The 17,567-nt window shown below is 58.7% G+C and overlaps 2 protein-coding genes across 2 annotated transcripts; both read right to left on the minus strand.

The window, feature by feature from the left end:
• Window positions 1-9,552: 9,552 nt before the first annotated feature.
• LOC138126595 (dr1-associated corepressor homolog) lies at window positions 9,553-13,172 on the minus strand. The gene is made up of 7 exons (XM_069042389.1): window positions 12,935-13,172; window positions 12,733-12,893; window positions 10,469-10,734; window positions 10,347-10,374; window positions 10,093-10,284; window positions 9,823-10,014; window positions 9,553-9,789 (listed from the first exon to the last, which is right to left on the minus strand). Exons 1-7 carry the CDS (start codon window positions 13,170-13,172, stop codon window positions 9,553-9,555), a joined length of 1,314 nt encoding a protein of 437 aa, XP_068898490.1.
• Window positions 13,173-14,617: 1,445 nt separating this feature from the next.
• LOC138126596 (trichohyalin-like) lies at window positions 14,618-16,536 on the minus strand (the record flags this gene model as incomplete). The annotated part of the gene is made up of 2 exons (XM_069042390.1): window positions 14,618-16,490; window positions 16,532-16,536. Coding segments are annotated over 2 exons (1,752 nt in total), but the record flags the coding sequence as incomplete, so codon positions are not given.
• Window positions 16,537-17,567: the final 1,031 nt, after the last annotated feature.

Consider the following 17,567-nt stretch of genomic DNA (forward strand, 5'->3'; position numbering starts at 1 on the left):
GGTGTTGACGACTCGCTTGTGCTGCTGATCGTGGTAGTTGCCGTAGGCGTTGACGACCCGGTTGTGCTGCTGCTCGTGCTTGTTGCCGTAGGCGTTGACGACTCGGTTGTGCTGCTGCTCGTGCTTGTTGCAGTAGGTGTTGACGACTCGGTTGTGCTGCTGCTCGTGCTTGTTGCCGTAGGTGTTGACGACTCGCTTGTGCTGCTGATCGTGGTAGTTGCCGTAGGCGTTGACGACTCGGTTGTGCTGCTGCTCGTGCTTGTTGCCGTAGGCGTTGACGACACGGTTGTGCTGCTGCTCGTGCTTGTTGCAGTAGGTGTTGACGACTCGGTTGTGCTGCTGCTCGTGCTTGTTGCCGTAGGTGTTGACGACTCGCTTGTGCTGCTGATCGTGGTAGTTGCCGTAGGCGTTGACGACTCGGTTGTGCTGCTGCTCGTGCTTGTTGCAGTAGGCGTTGATGACTCGGTTGTGCTGCTGCTCGTGCTTGTTGCCGTAGGCGTTGATGACTCGGTTGTGCTGCTGCTCGTGCTTGTTGCCGTAGGTGTTGACGACTCGCTTGTGCTGCTGATCGTGGTAGTTGCCGTAGGCGTTGACGACTCGGTTGTGCTGCTGCTCGTGCTTGTTGCCGTAGGCGTGGACGACTCAGTTGTGCTGCTGCTCGTGCTTGTTGCCGTAGGGGTAGACGACTCGGTTGTGCTGCTTCTTGTGCTTGTTGCCGTAGGCGTTGACGACTCGGTTGTGCTGCTGCTCGTGCTTGTTGCAGTAGGTGTTGACGACTCGATTGTGCTGCTGCTCGTGCTTGTTGCCGTAGGTGTTGACGACTCGCTTGTGCTGCTGATCGTGGTAGTTGCCGTAGGCGTTGACGACTCAGTTGTGCTGCTGCTCGTGCTTGTTGCCGTAGGGGTAGACGACTCGGTTGTGCTGCTTCTTGTGCTTGTTGCCGTAGGTGTTGACGACTCGCTTGTGTTCCTGATCGTGGTAGATGCCGTAGGCGTTGACGACTCGGTTGTGCTGCTGCTCGTGCTTGTTGCCGTAGGGGTTGACGACTCGGTTGTGCCGCTGCTCGTGCTTGTTGCAGTAGGTGTTGACGACTCGGTTGTGCTGCTGCTCGTGCTTGTTGCAGTAGGGGTAGACGACTCGGTTGTGCTGCTTCTCGTGCTTGTTGCCGTAGGGGTAGACGACTCGGTTGTCCTGCTACTCGTGGTTGTTGCAGTAGGTGTTGACGATTCGGTGGTGCTGCTACTCGTGGTAGTTGCCGTCGGGGTTGACGACTCGGTTGTGCCGCTGCTCGTGCTTGTTGCAGTAGGGGTAGACGACTCGGTTGTGCTGCTTCTCGTGCTTGTTGCCGTAGGTGTTGACGACTCGCTTGTGCTGCTGATCGTGGTAGTTGCCGTAGGCGTTGACGACTCGGTTGTGCTGCTGCTCGTGCTTGTTGCAGTAGGCTTTGATGACTCGGTTGTGCTGCTGCTCGTGCTTGTTGCCGTAGGCGTGGACGACTCAGTTGTGCTGCTGCTCGTGCTTGTTGCCGTAGGGGTAGACGACTCGGTTGTCCTGCTACTCGTGGTTGTTGCAGTAGGTGTTGACGATTCGGTGGTGCTGCTACTCGTGGTAGTTGCCGTCGGGGTTGACGACTCGGTTGTGCCGCTGCTCGTGCTTGTTGCAGTAGGGGTAGACGACTCGGTTGTGCTGCTTCTCGTGCTTGTTGCCGTAGGTGTTGACGACTCGCTTGTGCTGCTGATCGTGGTAGTTGCCGTAGGCGTTGACGACTCGGTTGTGGTGCTGCTCGTGCTTGTTGCAGTAGGCGTGGACGACTCAGTTGTGCTGCTACTCGTGCTTGTTGCCGTAGGGGTAGACGACTCGGTTGTGCTGCTACTCGTGGTTGTTGCAGTAGGTGTTGACGACTCGGTTGTGCTGCTGCTCGTGCTTGTTGCCGTAGGTGTTGACGACTCGCTTGTGCTGCTGATCGTGGTAGTTGCCGTAGGCGTTGACGACTCGGTTGTGCTGCTGCTCGTACTTGTTGCAGTAGGCGTTGATGACTCGGTTGTGCTGCTGCTCGTGCTTGTTGCCGTAGGCGTGGACGACTCAGTTGTGCTGCTGCTCGTGCTTGTTGCCGTAGGGGTAGACGACTCGGTTGTGCTGCTTCTCGTGCTTGTTGCAGTAGGTGTTGACGACTCGGTTGTGCTGCTGCTCGTGCTTGTTGCCGTAGGCGTGGACGACTCAGTTGTGCTGCTACTCGTGCTTGTTGCCGTAGGGGTAGACGACTCGGTTGTGCTGCTACTCGTGGTTGTTGCAGTAGGTGTTGACGACTCGGTTGTGCTGCTGCTCGTGCTTGTTGCCGTAGGTGTTGACGACTCGCTTGTGCTGCTGATCGTGGTAGTTGCCGTAGGCGTTGATGACTCGGTTGTGCTGCTGCTCGTGCTTGTTGCCGTAGGCGTGGACGACTCAGTTGTGCTGCTACTCGTGCTTGTTGCCGTAGGGGTAGACGACTCGGTTGTGCTGCTACTCGTGGTTGTTGCAGTAGGTGTTGACGACTCGGTTGTGCTGCTGCTCGTGCTTGTTGCCGTAGGTGTTGACGACTCGCTTGTGCTGCTGATCGTGGTATTTGCCGTAGGCGTTGACGACTCGGTTGTGCTGCTGCTCGTGCTTGTTGCCGTAGGCGTGGACGACTCAGTTGTGCTGCTGCTAGTGCTTGTTGCCGTAGGCGTTGACGACTCGGTTGTGCTGCTGCTCGTGCTTGTTGCAGTAGGTGTTGACGACTCGGTTGTGCTGCTGCTCGTGCTTGTTGCCGTAGGTGTTGACGACTCGCTTGTGCTGCTGCTCGTGCTTGTTGCAGTAGGCGTGGACGACTCAGTTGTGCTGCTACTCGTGCTTGTTGCCGTAGGGGTAGACGACTCGGTTGTGCTGCTACTCGTGGTTGTTGCAGTAGGTGTTGACGACTCGGTTGTGCTGCTGCTCGTGCTTGTTGCCGTAGGTGTTGACGACTCGCTTGTGCTGCTGATCGTGGTAGTTGCCGTAGGCGTTGACGACTCGGTTGTGCTGCTGCTCGTGCTTGTTGCCGTAGGGGTAGACGACTCGGTTGTGCTGCTTCTCGTGCTTGTTGCCGTAGGTGTTGACGACTCGCTTGTGCTGCTGATCGTGGTAGTTGCCGTAGGCGTTGACGACCCGGTTGTGCTGCTGCTCGTGCTTGTTGCCGTAGGCGTGGACGACTCAGTTGTGCTGCTGCTCGTGCTTGTTGCCGTAGGGGTAGACGACTCGGTTGTGCTGCTTCTTGTGCTTGTTGCCGTAGGTGTTGACGACTCGGTTGTGCTGCTGCTCGTGCTTGTTGCAGTAGGGGTAGACGACTCGGTTGTGCTGCTTCTCGTGCTTGTTGCCGTAGGGGTAGACGACTCGGTTGTCCTGCTACTCGTGGTTGTTGCAGTAGGTGTTGACGATTCGGTGGTGCTGCTACTCGTGGTAGTTGCCGTCGGGGTTGACGACTCGGTTGTGCCGCTGCTCGTGCTTGTTGCAGTAGGGGTAGACGACTCGGTTGTGCTGCTTCTCGTGCTTGTTGCCGTAGGTGTTGACGACTCGCTTGTGCTGCTGATCGTGGTAGTTGCCGTAGGCGTTGACGACCCGGTTGTGCTGCTGCTCGTGCTTGTTGCCGTAGGCGTTGACGACTCGGTTGTGCTGCTGCTCGTGCTTGTTGCAGTAGGTGTTGACGACTCGGTTGTGCTGCTGCTCGTGCTTGTTGCCGTAGGTGTTGACGACTCGCTTGTGCTGCTGATCGTGGTAGTTGCCGTAGGCGTTGACGACTCGGTTGTGCTGCTGCTCGTGCTTGTTGCAGTAGGCGTGGACGACTCAGTTGTGCTGCTACTCGTGCTTGTTGCCGTAGGGGTAGACGACTCGGTTGTGCTGCTGCTCGTGCTTGTTGCAGTAGGTGTTGACGACTCGCTTGTGCTGCTGATCGTGGTAGTTGCCGTAGGCGTTGACGACCCGGTTGTGCTGCTGCTCGTGCTTGTTGCCGTAGGCGTTGACGACTCGGTTGTGCTGCTGCTCGTGCTTGTTGCAGTAGGCGTGGACGACTCAGTTGTGCTGCTACTCGTGCTTGTTGCCGTAGGGGTAGACGACTCGGTTGTGCTGCTTCTCGTGCTTGTTGCCGTAGGTGTTGACGACTCGCTTGTGCTGCTGATCGTGGTAGTTGCCGTAGGCGTTGACGACCCGGTTGTGCTGCTGCTCGTGCTTGTTGCCGTAGGCGTTGACGACTCGGTTGTGCTGCTGCTCGTGCTTGTTGCAGTAGGCGTGGACGACTCAGTTGTGCTGCTACTCGTGCTTGTTGCCGTAGGGGTAGACGACTCGGTTGTGCTGCTTCTCGTGCTTGTTGCCGTAGGTGTTGACGACTCGCTTGTGCTGCTGATCGTGGTAGTTGCCGTAGGGGTTGACGACTCGGTTGTGCCGCTGCTCGTGCTTGTTGCAGTAGGTGTTGACGACTCGGTTGTGCTGCTGCTCGTGCTTGTTGCAGTAGGGGTAGACGACTCGGTTGTGCTGCTTCTCGTGCTTGTTGCCGTAGGGGTAGACGACTCGGTTGTCCTGCTACTCGTGGTTGTTGCAGTAGGTGTTGACGATTCGCTTGTGCTGCTGATCGTGGTAGTTGCCGTAGGCGTTGACGACTCGGTTGTGCTGCTGCTCGTGCTTGTTGCAGTAGGCGTTGATGACTCGGTTGTGCTGCTGCTCGTGCTTGTTGCCGTAGGCGTGGACGACTCAGTTGTGCTGCTGCTCGTGCTTGTTGCCGTAGGGGTAGACGACTCGGTTGTCCTGCTACTCGTGGTTGTTGCAGTAGGTGTTGACGATTCGGTGGTGCTGCTACTCGTGGTAGTTGCCGTCGGGGTTGACGACTCGGTTGTGCCGCTGCTCGTGCTTGTTGCAGTAGGGGTAGACGACTCGGTTGTGCTGCTTCTCGTGCTTGTTGCCGTAGGTGTTGACGACTCGCTTGTGCTGCTGATCGTGGTAGTTGCCGTAGGCGTTGACGACCCGGTTGTGCTGCTGCTCGTGCTTGTTGCCGTAGGCGTTGACGACTCGGTTGTGCTGCTGCTCGTGCTTGTTGCAGTAGGTGTTGACGACTCGGTTGTGCTGCTGCTCGTGCTTGTTGCCGTAGGTGTTGACGACTCGCTTGTGCTGCTGATCGTGGTAGTTGCCGTAGGCGTTGACGACTCGGTTGTGCTGCTGCTCGTGCTTGTTGCAGTAGGCGTGGACGACTCAGTTGTGCTGCTACTCGTGCTTGTTGCCGTAGGGGTAGACGACTCGGTTGTGCTGCTGCTCGTGCTTGTTGCAGTAGGTGTTGACGACTCGCTTGTGCTGCTGATCGTGGTAGTTGCCGTAGGCGTTGACGACCCGGTTGTGCTGCTGCTCGTGCTTGTTGCCGTAGGCGTTGACGACTCGGTTGTGCTGCTGCTCGTGCTTGTTGCAGTAGGCGTGGACGACTCAGTTGTGCTGCTACTCGTGCTTGTTGCCGTAGGGGTAGACGACTCGGTTGTGCTGCTTCTCGTGCTTGTTGCCGTAGGTGTTGACGACTCGCTTGTGCTGCTGATCGTGGTAGTTGCCGTAGGCGTTGACGACCCGGTTGTGCTGCTGCTCGTGCTTGTTGCCGTAGGCGTTGACGACTCGGTTGTGCTGCTGCTCGTGCTTGTTGCAGTAGGTGTTGACGACTCGGTTGTGCTGCTGCTCGTGCTTGTTGCCGTAGGTGTTGATGACTCGGTTGTGCTGCTGCTCGTGCTTGTTGCCGTAGGTGTTGACGACTCGCTTGTGCTGCTGATCGTGGTAGTTGCCGTAGGCGTTGACGACCCGGTTGTGCTGCTGCTCGTGCTTGTTGCCGTAGGTGTTGACGACTCGCTTGTGCTGCTGATCGTGGTAGTTGCCGTAGGCGTTGACGACCCGGTTGTGCTGCTGCTCGTGCTTGTTGCCGTAGGCGTTGACGACTCGGTTGTGCTGCTGCTCGTGCTTGTTGCAGTAGTTGTTGACGACTCGGTTGTGCTGCTGCTCGTGCTTGTTGCAGTAGGTGTTGACGACTCGGTTGTGCTGCTGCTGGTGCTTGTTGCAGTAGGTGTTGACGACTCGGTTGTGCTGCTGCTCGTGCTTGTTGCCGTAGGTGTTGATGACTCGGTTGTGCTGCTGCTCGTGCTTGTTGCCGTAGGTGTTGACGACTCGCTTGTGCTGCTGATCGTGGTAGTTGCCGTAGGCGTTGACGACTCGGTTGTGCTGCTGCTCGTGCTTGTTGCCGTAGGCGTTGACGACTCGGTTGTGCTGCTGCTCGTGCTTGTTGCAGTAGGTGTTGACGACTCGGTTGTGCTGCTGCTCGTGCTTGTTGCCGTAGGTGTTGACGACTCGCTTGTGCTGCTGATCGTGGTAGTTGCCGTAGGCGTTGACGACCCGGTTGTGCTGCTGCTCGTGCTTGTTGCCGTAGGCGTTGACGACTCGGTTGTGCTGCTGCTCGTGCTTGTTGCAGTAGGTGTTGACGACTCGGTTGTGCTGCTGCTCGTGCTTGTTGCCGTAGGTGTTGACGACTCGCTTGTGCTGCTGATCGTGGTAGTTGCCGTAGGCGTTGACGACTCGGTTGTGCTGCTGCTCGTGCTTGTTGCCGTAGGCGTTGACGACTCGGTTGTGCTGCTGCTCGTGCTTGTTGCAGTAGGTGTTGACGACTCGGTTGTGCTGCTGCTCGTGCTTGTTGCCGTAGGTGTTGACGACTCGCTTGTGCTGCTGATCGTGGTAGTTGCCGTAGGCGTTGACGACTCGGTTGTGCTGCTGCTCGTGCTTGTTGCAGTAGGCGTTGATGACTCGGTTGTGCTGCTGCTCGTGCTTGTTGCCGTAGGCGTTGATGACTCGGTTGTGCTGCTGCTCGTGCTTGTTGCCGTAGGCGTGGACGACTCAGTTGTGCTGCTGCTCGTGCTTGTTGCCGTAGGGGTAGACGACTCGGTTGTGCTGCTTCTTGTGCTTGTTGCCGTAGGTGTTGACGACTCGCTTGTGCTCCTGATGGTGGTAGATGCCGTAGGCGTTGACGACTCGGTTGTGCTGCTGCTCGTGCTTGTTGCCGTAGGGGTTGAAGACTCGGTTGTGCCGCTGCTCGTGCTTGTTGCAGTAGGTGTTGACGACTCGGTTGTGCTGCTGCTCGTGCTTGTTGCAGTAGGGGTAGACGACTCGGTTGTGCTGCTTCTCGTGCTTGTTGCCGTAGGTGTTGACGACTCGCTTGTGCTGCTGATCGTGGTAGTTGCCGTAGGCGTTGACGACTCGGTTGTGCTGCTGCTCGTGCTTGTTGCAGTAGGCGTTGATGACTCGGTTGTGCTGCTGCTCGTGCTTGTTGCCGTAGGCGTGGACGACTCAGTTGTGCTGCTGCTCGTGCTTGTTGCCGTAGGTGTTGACGACTCGCTTGTGCTGCTGATCGTGGTAGTTGCCGTAGGCGTTGACGACTCGGTTGTGCTGCTGCTCGTGCTTGTTGCCGTAGGCGTGGACGACTCAGTTGTGCTGCTGCTCGTGCTTGTTGCCGTAGGGGTAGACGACTCGGTTGTGCTGCTTCTTGTGCTTGTTGCCGTAGGTGTTGACGACTCGCTTGTGCTCCTGATGGTGGTAGATGCCGTAGGCGTTGACGACTCGGTTGTGCTGCTGCTCGTGCTTGTTGCCGTAGGGGTTGACGACTCGGTTGTGCCGCTGCTCGTGCTTGTTGCAGTAGGTGTTGACGACTCGGTTGTGCTGCTGCTCGTGCTTGTTGCAGTAGGGGTAGACGACTCGGTTGTGCTGCTTCTCGTGCTTGTTGCCGTAGGGGTAGACGACTCGGTTGTCCTGCTACTTGTGGTTGTTGCAGTAGGTGTTGACGATTCGGTGGTGCTGCTACTCGTGGTAGTTGCCGTCGGGGTTGACGACTCGGTTGTGCCGCTGCTCGTGCTTGTTGCAGTAGGGGTAGACGACTCGGTTGTGCTGCTTCTCGTGCTTGTTGCCGTAGGCGTTGACGACCCGGTTGTGCTGCTGCTCGTGCTTGTTGCCGTAGGCGTTGACGACTCGGTTGTGCTGCTTCTTGTGCTTGTTGCCGTAGGTGTTGACGACTCGCTTGTGCTCCTGATGGTGGTAGATGCCGTAGGCGTTGACGACTCGGTTGTGCTGCTGCTCGTGCTTGTTGCCGTAGGGGTTGACGACTCGGTTGTGCCGCTGCTCGTGCTTGTTGCAGTAGGTGTTGACGACTCGGTTGTGCTGCTGCTCGTGCTTGTTGCAGTAGGGGTAGACGACTCGGTTGTGCTGCTTCTCGTGCTTGTTGCCGTAGGGGTAGACGACTCGGTTGTCCTGCTACTTGTGGTTGTTGCAGTAGGTGTTGACGATTCGGTGGTGCTGCTACTCGTGGTAGTTGCCGTCGGGGTTGACGACTCGGTTGTGCCGCTGCTCGTGCTTGTTGCAGTAGGGGTAGACGACTCGGTTGTGCTGCTTCTCGTGCTTGTTGCCGTAGGTGTTGACGATTCGCTTGTGCTGCTGATCGTGGTAGTTGCCGTAGGCGTTGACGACCCGGTTGTGCTGCTGCTCGTGCTTGTTGCCGTAGGCGTTGACGACTCGGTTGTGCTGCTGCTCGTGCTTGTTGCAGTAGGTGTTGACGACTCGGTTGTGCTGCTGCTCGTGCTTGTTGCCGTAGGTGTTGACGACTCGCTTGTGCTGCTGATCGTGGTAGTTGCCGTAGGCGTTGACGACTCGGTTGTGCTGCTGCTCGTGCTTGTTGCAGTAGGCGTGGACGACTCAGTTGTGCTGCTACTCGTGCTTGTTGCTGTAGGGGTAGACGACTCGGTTGTGCTGCTACTCGTGGTTGTTGCAGTAGGTGTTGACGACTCGGTTGTGCTGCTGCTCGTGCTTGTTGCCGTAGGTGTTGACGACTCGCTTGTGCTGCTGATCGTGGTAGTTGCCGTAGGCGTTGACGACTCGGTTGTGCTGCTGCTCGTACTTGTTGCAGTAGGCGTTGATGACTCGGTTGTGCTGCTGCTCGTGCTTGTTGCCGTAGGCGTGGACGACTCAGTTGTGCTGCTACTCGTGCTTGTTGCCGTAGGGGTAGACGACTCGGTTGTGCTGCTACTCGTGGTTGTTGCAGTAGGTGTTGACGACTCGGTTGTGCTGCTGCTCGTGCTTGTTGCCGTAGGTGTTGACGATTCGCTTGTGCTGCTGATCGTGGTAGTTGCCGTAGGCGTTGACGACTCGGTTGTGCTGCTGCTCGTGCTTGTTGCCGTAGGCGTGGACGACTCAGTTGTGCTGCTGCTCGTGCTTGTTGCAGTAGGTGTTGACGACTCGGTTGTGCTGCTGCTCGTGCTTGTTGCCGTAGGTGTTGACGACTCGGTTGTGCTGCTGCTCGTGCTTGTTGCAGTAGGTGTTGACGACTCGGTTGTGCTGCTGCTCGTGCTTGTTGCCGTAGGTGTTGACGACTCGCTTGTGCTGCTGCTCGTGCTTGTTGCAGTAGGCGTGGACGACTCAGTTGTGCTGCTACTCGTGCTTGTTGCCGTAGGGGTAGACGACTCGGTTGTGCTGCTGCTCGTGCTTGTTGCAGTAGGCGTGGACGACTCAGTTGTGCTGCTGCTCGTGGTTGTTGCCGTAGGGGTAGACGACTCGGTTGTGCTGCTTCTTGTGCTTGTTGCCGTAGGTGTTGACGACTCGCTTGTGCTCCTGATCGTGGTAGTTGCCGTAGGCGTTGACGACTCGGTTGTGCTGCTGCTCGTGCTTGTTGCAGTAGGTGTTGACGACTCGGTTGTGCTGCTGCTCGTGCTTGTTGCAGTAGGTGTTGACGACTCGGTGGTGCTGCTACTCGTGGTTGTTACCGTAGGGGTTGACGACTCGGTTGTGCCGCTGCTCGTGCTTGTGGCAGTAGGTGTTGACGACTCGGTTGTGCTGCTGCTCGTGGTTGTTACCGTAGGCGTTGACGACTCGGTGGTGCTGCTGCTCGTGCTTGTTGCAGTAGGCGTTGACGACTCGGTTGTGCTGCTGCTCGTGCTTGTTGCAGTAGGCGTTGATGACTCGGTTGTGCTGCTGCTCGTGCTTGTTGCCGTAGGCGTGGACGACTCAGTTGTGCTGCTGCTCCTGCTTGTTGCCGTAGGGGTAGACGACTCGGTTGTGCTGCTGCTCGTGCTTGTTGCCGTAGGTGTTGACGACTCGCTTGTGCTGCTGATCGTGGTAGTTGCCGTAGGCGTTGACGACTCGGTTGTGCTCCTGCTCGTGCTTGTTGCCGTAGGTGTTGACGACTCGCTTGTGCTGCTGATCGTGGTAGTTGCCGTAGGGGTAGACGACTCGGTTGTGCTGCTACTCGTGGTTGTTGCAGTAGGTGTTGACGACTCGGTTGTGCTGCTGCTCGTGCTTGTTGCCGTAGGTGTTGACGACTCTGTGGTGCTGCTACTCGTGGTTGTTACCGTAGGGGTTGACGACTCGGTTGTGCCGCTGCTCGTGCTTGTTGCAGTAGGCGTTGACGACTCGGTGGTGCTGCTACTCGTGGTTGTTACCGTAGGGGTTGACGACTCGGTTGTGCCACTGCTCGTGCTTGTGGCAGTAGGTGTTGACGACTCGGTTGTGCTGCTGCTCGTGGTTGTTACCGTAGGCGTTGACGACTCGGTGGTGCTGCTGCTCGTGCTTGTTACCGTTGTCGTTGACGACTCGGTGGTGCTGCTGCTCGTGCTTGTTGCAGTAGGCGTTGACGACTCGGTTGTGCTGCTGCTCGTGCTTGTTGCAGTAGGCGTTGATGACTCGGTTGTGCTGCTGCTCGTGCTTGTTGCCGTAGGCGTGGACGACTCAGTTGTGCTGCTGCTCCTGCTTGTTGCCGTAGGGGTAGACGACTCGGTTGTGCTGCTGCTCGTGCTTGTTGCCGTAGGTGTTGACGACTCACTTGTGCTGCTGATCGTGGTAGTTGCCGTAGGCGTTGACGACTCGGTTGTGCTGCTGCTCGTGCTTGTTGCAGTAGGCGTGGACGACTCAGTTGTGCTGCTGCTCGTGCTTGTTGCCGTAGGGGTAGGCGACTCGGTTGTGCTGCGTTTCGTGCTTGTTGCCGTAGGTGTTGACGACTCGGTGGTGCTGCTACTCGTGGTTGTTACCGTAGGCGTTGACGACTCGGTGGTGCTGCTGCTCGTGCTTGTTGCCGTAGGGGTAGACGACTCGGTTGTCCTGCTACTCGTGCTTGTTGCCGTAGGTGTTGATGACTCTGTTGTACTGCTGCTCGTGCTTGTCGGCTCGGCCGTTGTTGTCGGGCTTGTTGTTGTCGGCTCGGCCGTTGTGGTCGGGCTCGTTGTTGGCTCAGACGTTGTTGTCGTCGGCTCGGCCGTTGTTGTCGGGCTCGTTGTTGTCGGCTCCGCCGTTGTGGTTGGGCTCGTTGTCGGCTCAGACGTTGTTGTTGTCGGCTCTGCCGTTGTTGTCGGGCTCGTTGTTGTCGGCTCGGCAGTTGTGGTCGGGCTCGTTGTTGGCTCAGACGTTGTTGTTGTCGGCTCGGCCGTTGTTGTCGGGCTTGTTGTTGTCGGTTTGGCCGTTGTTGTTGGTCTCGTTGTGGTCGGCTCTGCCGTTGTGGTCGGGCTCGTTGTTGGCTCAGGCGTTGTTGTTGTTGGCTCGGCCGTTGTGGTCGGGCTCGTTGTTGGCTCAGGCGTTGTTGTTGTCGGCTCGGCCGTTGTTGTCAGGCTCGTTGTTGTCGGCTTGGCCGTTGTGGTCGGGCTTGTTGTTGGCTCAGGCGTTGTTGTTGTCGGCTCGGCCGTTGTGGTCGGGCTCGTTGTTGGCTCAGGCGTTGTTGTTGTCGGTTCAGCCGTTGTTGTCGGGCTCGTTGTTGTCGGCTCGGCCGTTGTGGTCGGTCTCGTTGTTGGCTCAGGCGTTGCTGTTGTCGGCTCGGCCGTTGTTGTCGGGCTCGTTGTTGTCGGCTTGGCCGTTGTGGTCGGGCTCGTCGTTGGCTCAGGCGTTGTTGTTATCGGCTCGGCCGTTGTTGTCGGGCTCGTTGTTGTCGGCTTGGCCGTTGTGGTCGGGCTCGTTGTCGGCTCAGGCGTTGTTGTTGTCGGCTCGGCCGTTGTTGTCAGGCTCGTTGTTGTCGGCTTGGCCGTTGTGGTCGGGCTTGTTGTTGGCTCAGGCGTTGTTGTTATCGGCTCTGCCGTTGTGGTCGGGCTCGTTGTTGGCTCAGGCGTTGTTGTTGTTGGCTCGGCCGTTGTGGTCGGGCTCGTTGTTGGCTCAGGCGTTGTTGTTGTCGGCTCGGCCGTTGTTGTCAGGCTCGTTGTTGTCGGCTTGGCCGTTGTGGTCGGGCTCGTTGTTGGCTCAGGCGTTGTTGTTGTCGGCTCAGCCGTTGTTGTCGGGCTCGTTGTTGTCGGCTCGGCCGTTGTGGTCGGGCTCGTTGTTGGCTCAGGCGTTGCTGTTGTCGGCTCGGCCGTTGTTGTCGGGCTCGTTGTTGTCGGCTCGGCCGTTGTGGTCGGGCTCGTTGTTGGCTCAGGCGTTGCTGTTGTCGACTCGGCCGTTGTTGTCGGGCTCGTTGTTGTCGGCTCGGCCGTTGTGGTCGGGCTCGTTGTTGGCTCAGGCGTTGTTGTTGTCGGCTCGGCCGTTGTTGTCGGGCTCGTTGTTGTCGGCTTGGCCGTTGTGGTCGGGCTCGTTGTTGGCTCAGGCGTTGTTGTTGTCGGCTCGGCCGTTGTTGTCGGGCTCGTTGTTGTCGGCTTGGCCGTTGTGGTCGGGCTTGTTGTTGGCTCAGGCGTTGTTGTCGGCTCGGCCGTTGTGGTCGGGCTCGTTGTCGGCTCAGACGTTGTTGTCGTCGGCTCGGTCGTTGTTGTCGGGCTCGTTGTTGTCGGCTTGGCCGTTGTGGTCGGGCTCGTTGTCGGCTGAGACGTTGTTGTCGTCGGCTCGGCCGTTGTTGTCGGGCTCGTTGTTGTCGGCTTGTCCGTTGTGGTCGGGCTCGTTGTTGGCTCAGGCGTTGTTGTTGTCGGCTCGGCCGTTGTTGTCGGGCTCGTTGTTGTCGGCTTGGCCGTTGTGGTCGGGCTCGTCGTTGGCTCAGACGTTGTCGTCGTCGGCTCGGCCGTTGTTGTCGGGCTCGTTGTTGTCGGCTTGGCCGTTGTGGTCGGGCTCGTTGTTGGCTCAGGCGTTGTTGTTGTCGGCTCGGCCGTTGTTGTCGGGCTCGTTGTTGTCGGCTTGGCCGTCGTTGTTGGTTTCGTTGTTGTCGGTTCGGCCGTTGTGGTCGGGCTCATTGTTGGCTCAGGCGTTGTCGTTGTCGGCTTTGCCGTTGTTGTCGGGCTCGTTGTCGGTTGAGACGTTGTTGTTGTCGGCTCGGCCGTTGTTGTCGGGCTCGTTGTTGTCGGTTTGGCCGTTGTTGTTGGTCTCGTTGTTGTCGGCTCGGCCGTTGTGGTCTGGCTTGTTGTCGGCTCAGGCGTTGTTGTTGTCGGCTCGGCCGTTGTGGTCGGGCTCGTTGTCGGCTCAGATGTTGTTGTTGTCGGGCTTGTTGTTGTCGGTTTGGCCGTTGTTGTCGGGCTCGTTGTTGTCGGCTCGGCCGTTGTGGTCGGGCTCGTTGTTGGCTCAGACGTTGTTGTCGTCGGCTCGGCCGTTGTTGTCGGGCTCGTTGTTGTCGGCTTGGCCGTTGTGGTCGGGCTCGTTGTTGGCTCAGGCGTTGTTGTTGTCGGCTCGGCCGTTGTTGTCGGGCTCGTTGTTGTCGGCTTGGCCGTTGTGGTCGGTCTTGTTGTTGGCTCAGGCGTTGTTGTTGTCGGCTCGGACGTTGTTGTCGGGCTCGTTGTTGTCGGCTTGGCCGTTGTGGTCGGGCTCGTTGTTGGCTTAGGCGTTGTTGTTGTCGGCTTGGCCGTTGTGGTCGGGCTCGTTGTCGGCTCAGACGTTGTTGTTGTCGGGCTTGTTGTTGTCGGTTTGGCCGTTGTTGTCGGGCTCGTTGTTGTCGGCTCGGCCGTTGTGGTCGGGCTCGTTGTTGGCTCAGACGTTGTTGTCGTCGGCTCGGCCGTTGTTGTCGGGCTCGTTGTTGTCGGCTTGGCCGTTGTGGTCGGGCTCGTTGTTGGCTCAGGCGTTGTTGTTGTCGGCTCGGCCGTTGTTGTCGGGCTCGTTGTTGTCGGCTTGGCCGTTGTGGTCGGGCTTGTTGTTGGCTCAGGCGTTGTTGTTGTCGGCTCGGACGTTGTTGTCGGGCTCGTTGTTGTCGGCTTGGCCGTTGTGGTCGGGCTCGTTGTCGGCTCAGACGTTGTTGTTGTCGGGCTTGTTGTTGTCGGTTTGGCCGTCGTTGTTGGTCTCGTTGTTGTCGGCTCGGCCGTTGTGGTCGGGCTTGTTGTTGGCTCAGGCGTTGTTGTTGTCGGTTCGGCCGTTGTGGTCGGGCTCGTTGTCGGCTCAGACGTTGTTGTTGTCGGCTCGGCCGTTGTTGTCGGGCTCGTTGTTGTCGGCTTGGCCGTTGTGGTCGGGCTCGTCGTTGGCTCAGACGTTGTTGTCGTCGGCTCGGCCGTTGTTGTCGGGCTCGTTGTTGTCGGCTTGTCCGTTGTGGTCGGGCTCGTTGTTGGCTCAGGCGTTGTTGTTGTCGGCTCGGCCGTTGTTGTCGGGCTCGTTGTTGTCGGCTTGGCCGTTGTGGTCGGGCTCGTCGTTGGCTCAGACGTTGTCGTCGTCGGCTCGGCCGTTGTTGTCGGGCTCGTTGTTGTCGGCTTGGCCGTTGTGGTCGGGCTCGTTGTTGGCTCAGGCGTTGTTGTTGTCGGCTCGGCCGTTGTTGTCGGGCTCGTTGTTGTCGGCTTGGCCGTCGTTGTTGGTTTCGTTGTTGTCGGTTCGGCCGTTGTGGTCGGGCTCATTGTTGGCTCAGGCGTTGTCGTTGTCGGCTTTGCCGTTGTTGTCGGGCTCGTTGTCGGCTGAGACGTTGTTGTTGTCGGCTCGGCCGTTGTTGTCGGGCTCGTTGTTGTCGGTTTGGCCGTTGTTGTTGGTCTCGTTGTTGTCGGCTCGGCCGTTGTGGTCTGGCTTGTTGTCGGCTCAGGCGTTGTTGTTGTCGGCTCGGCCGTTGTGGTCGGGCTCGTTGTCGGCTCAGATGTTGTTGTTGTCGGGCTTGTTGTTGTCGGTTTGGCCGTTGTTGTCGGGCTCGTTGTTGTCGGCTCGGCCGTTGTGGTCGGGCTCGTTGTTGGCTCAGACGTTGTTGTCGTCGGCTCGGCCGTTGTTGTCGGGCTCGTTGTTGTCGGCTTGGCCGTTGTGGTCGGGCTCGTTGTTGGCTCAGGCGTTGTTGTTGTCGGCTCGGCCGTTGTTGTCGGGCTCGTTGTTGTCGGCTTGGCCGTTGTGGTCGGTCTTGTTGTTGGCTCAGGCGTTGTTGTTGTCGGCTCGGACGTTGTTGTCGGGCTCGTTGTTGTCGGCTTGGCCGTTGTGGTCGGGCTCGTTGTTGGCTTAGGCGTTGTTGTTGTCGGCTTGGCCGTTGTGGTCGGGCTCGTTGTCGGCTCAGACGTTGTTGTTGTCGGGCTTGTTGTTGTCGGTTTGGCCGTTGTTGTCGGGCTCGTTGTTGTCGGCTCGGCCGTTGTGGTCGGGCTCGTTGTTGGCTCAGACGTTGTTGTCGTCGGCTCGGCCGTTGTTGTCGGGCTCGTTGTTGTCGGCTTGGCCGTTGTGGTCGGGCTTGTTGTTGGCTCAGGCGTTGTTGTTGTCGGCTCGGACGTTGTTGTCGGGCTCGTTGTTGTCGGCTTGGCCGTTGTGGTCGGGCTCGTTGTCGGCTCAGACGTTGTTGTTGTCGGGCTTGTTGTTGTCGGTTTGGCCGTCGTTGTTGGTCTCGTTGTTGTCGGCTCGGCCGTTGTGGTCGGGCTCGTTGTTGGCTCAGGCGTTGTCGTTGTCGGCTTTGCCGTTGTTGTCGGGCTCGTTGTTGTCGGGTCCGCCGTTGTGGTCGGACTCGTTGTCGGCTTAGACGTTGTTGTTGTCGGCTCGGCCGTTGTTGTCGGGCTCGATGTTGTCGGCTCGGCCGTTGTGGTCGGGCTCGTTGTTGGCTCAGACGTTGTTGTCGTCGGCTCGGCCGTTGTTGTCGGGCTCGTTGTTGTCGGCTTGGCCGTTGTGGTCGGGCTCGTTGTTGGCTCAGGCGTTGTTGTTGTCGGCTCGGCCGTTGTTGTCGGGCTCGTTGTTGTCGGCTTGGCCGTTGTGGTCGGGCTCGTTGTTGGCTCAGACGTTGTTGTCGTCGGCTCGGCCGTTGTTGTCGGGCTCGTTGTTGTCGGCTTGGCCGTTGTGGTCGGGCTCGTTGTTGGCTCAGGCGTTGTTGTTGTCGGCTCGGCCGTTGTTGTCGGGCTCGTTGTTGTCGGCTTGGCCGTTGTGGTCGGGCTTGTTGTTGGCTCAGGCGTTGTTGTTGTCGGCTCGGACGTTGTTGTCGGGCTCGTTGTTGTCGGCTTGGCCGTTGTGGTCGGGCTCGTTGTTGGCTCAGACGTTGTTGTCGGGCTCGTTGTTGTCGACTTGGCCGTTGTGGTCGGGCTCGTTGTTGGCTCAGGCGTTGTTGTTGTCGGCTCGGCCGTTGTTGTCGGGCTCGTTGTTGTCGGCTTGGGCGTTGTGGTCGGGCTCGTTGTCGGCTCAGACGTTGTTGTTGTCGGGCTTGTTGTTGTCGGTTTGGCCGTTGTTGTCGGGCTCGTTGTTGTCGGCTCGGCCGTTGTGGTCGGGCTCGTTGTTGGCTCAGACGTTGTTGTCGTCGGCTCGGCCGTTGTTGTCGGGCTCGTTGTTGTCGGCTTGGCCGTTGTGGTCGGGCTCGTTGTTGGCTCAGGCGTTGTTGTTGTCGGCTCGGCCGTTGTTGTCGGGCTCGTTGTTGTCGGCTTGGCCGTTGTGGTCGGGCTCGTTGTTGGCTCAGACGTTGTTGTCTTCGGCTCGGCCGTTGTTGTCGGGCTCGTTGTTGTCGGCTTGGCCGTTGTGGTCGGGCTCGTTGTTGGCTCAGGCGTTGTTGTTGTCGGCTCGGCCGTTGTTGTCGGGCTCGTTGTTGTCGGCTTGGCCGTTGTGGTCGGGCTTGTTGTTGGCTCAGGCGTTGTTGTTGTCGGCTCGGACGTTGTTGTCGGGCTCGTTGTTGTCGGCTTGGCCGTTGTGGTCGGGCTCGTTGTTGGCTCAGACGTTGTTGTCGGGCTCGTTGTTGTCGACTTGGCCGTTGTGGTCGGGCTCGTTGTTGGCTCAGGCGTTGTTGTTGTCGGCTCGGCCGTTGTTGTCGGGCTCGTTGTTGTCGGCTTGGGCGTTGTGGTCGGGCTTGTTGTTGGCTCAGGCGTTGTTGTTGTCGGTTCGGCTGTTGTGGTCGGGCTCGTTGTTGGCTCAGGCGTTGTTGTTGTCGGCTCGGCCGTTGTTGTCGGGCTCGTTGTTGTCGGCTCGGCCGTTGTGGTCGGGCTCGTTGTTGGCTCAGACGTTGTTGTCGTCGGCTCGGCCGTTGTTGTCGGGCTCTTTGTTGTCGGCTTGGTCGTTGTGGTCGGGCTCGTTGTTGGCTCAGGCGTTGTTGTTGTCGGCTCGGCCGTTGTTGTCGGGCTCGTTGTTGTCGGCTTGGCCGTTGTGGTCGGGCTCGTTGTTGGCTCAGGCGTTGTTGTTGTCGGCTCGGACGTTGTTGTCGGGCTCGTTGTTGTCGGCTTGGCCGTCGTTGTTGGTTTCGTTGTTGTCGGTTCGGCCGTTGTGGTCGGGCTCGTTGTTGGCTCAGG

Source organism: Tenebrio molitor, chromosome 3, assembly GCF_963966145.1.
Source record: "Tenebrio molitor chromosome 3, icTenMoli1.1, whole genome shotgun sequence".
Taxonomy (NCBI): domain Eukaryota; kingdom Metazoa; phylum Arthropoda; class Insecta; order Coleoptera; family Tenebrionidae; genus Tenebrio; species Tenebrio molitor.

Excerpts from the sequence above, each read along its gene's own strand:
- LOC138126595 (XM_069042389.1), bottom strand. The coding sequence starts at position 13,172 with ATGAGCCCGACCACAACGGCCGAACCGACAACAACGAAACCAACAACG. Across the intron at positions 12,894-12,934 it reads GGCCAAGCCGACAACAACGA|CCAACAACGAGCCCGACCAC; the intron begins GCCCGACAACAA and ends ACAACGCCTGAG. Across the intron at positions 10,375-10,468 it reads CCCTACGGTAACAACCACGA|CAGCACCACAGAGTCGTCAA; the intron begins GTAGCAGCACCA and ends AACCACGAGTAG.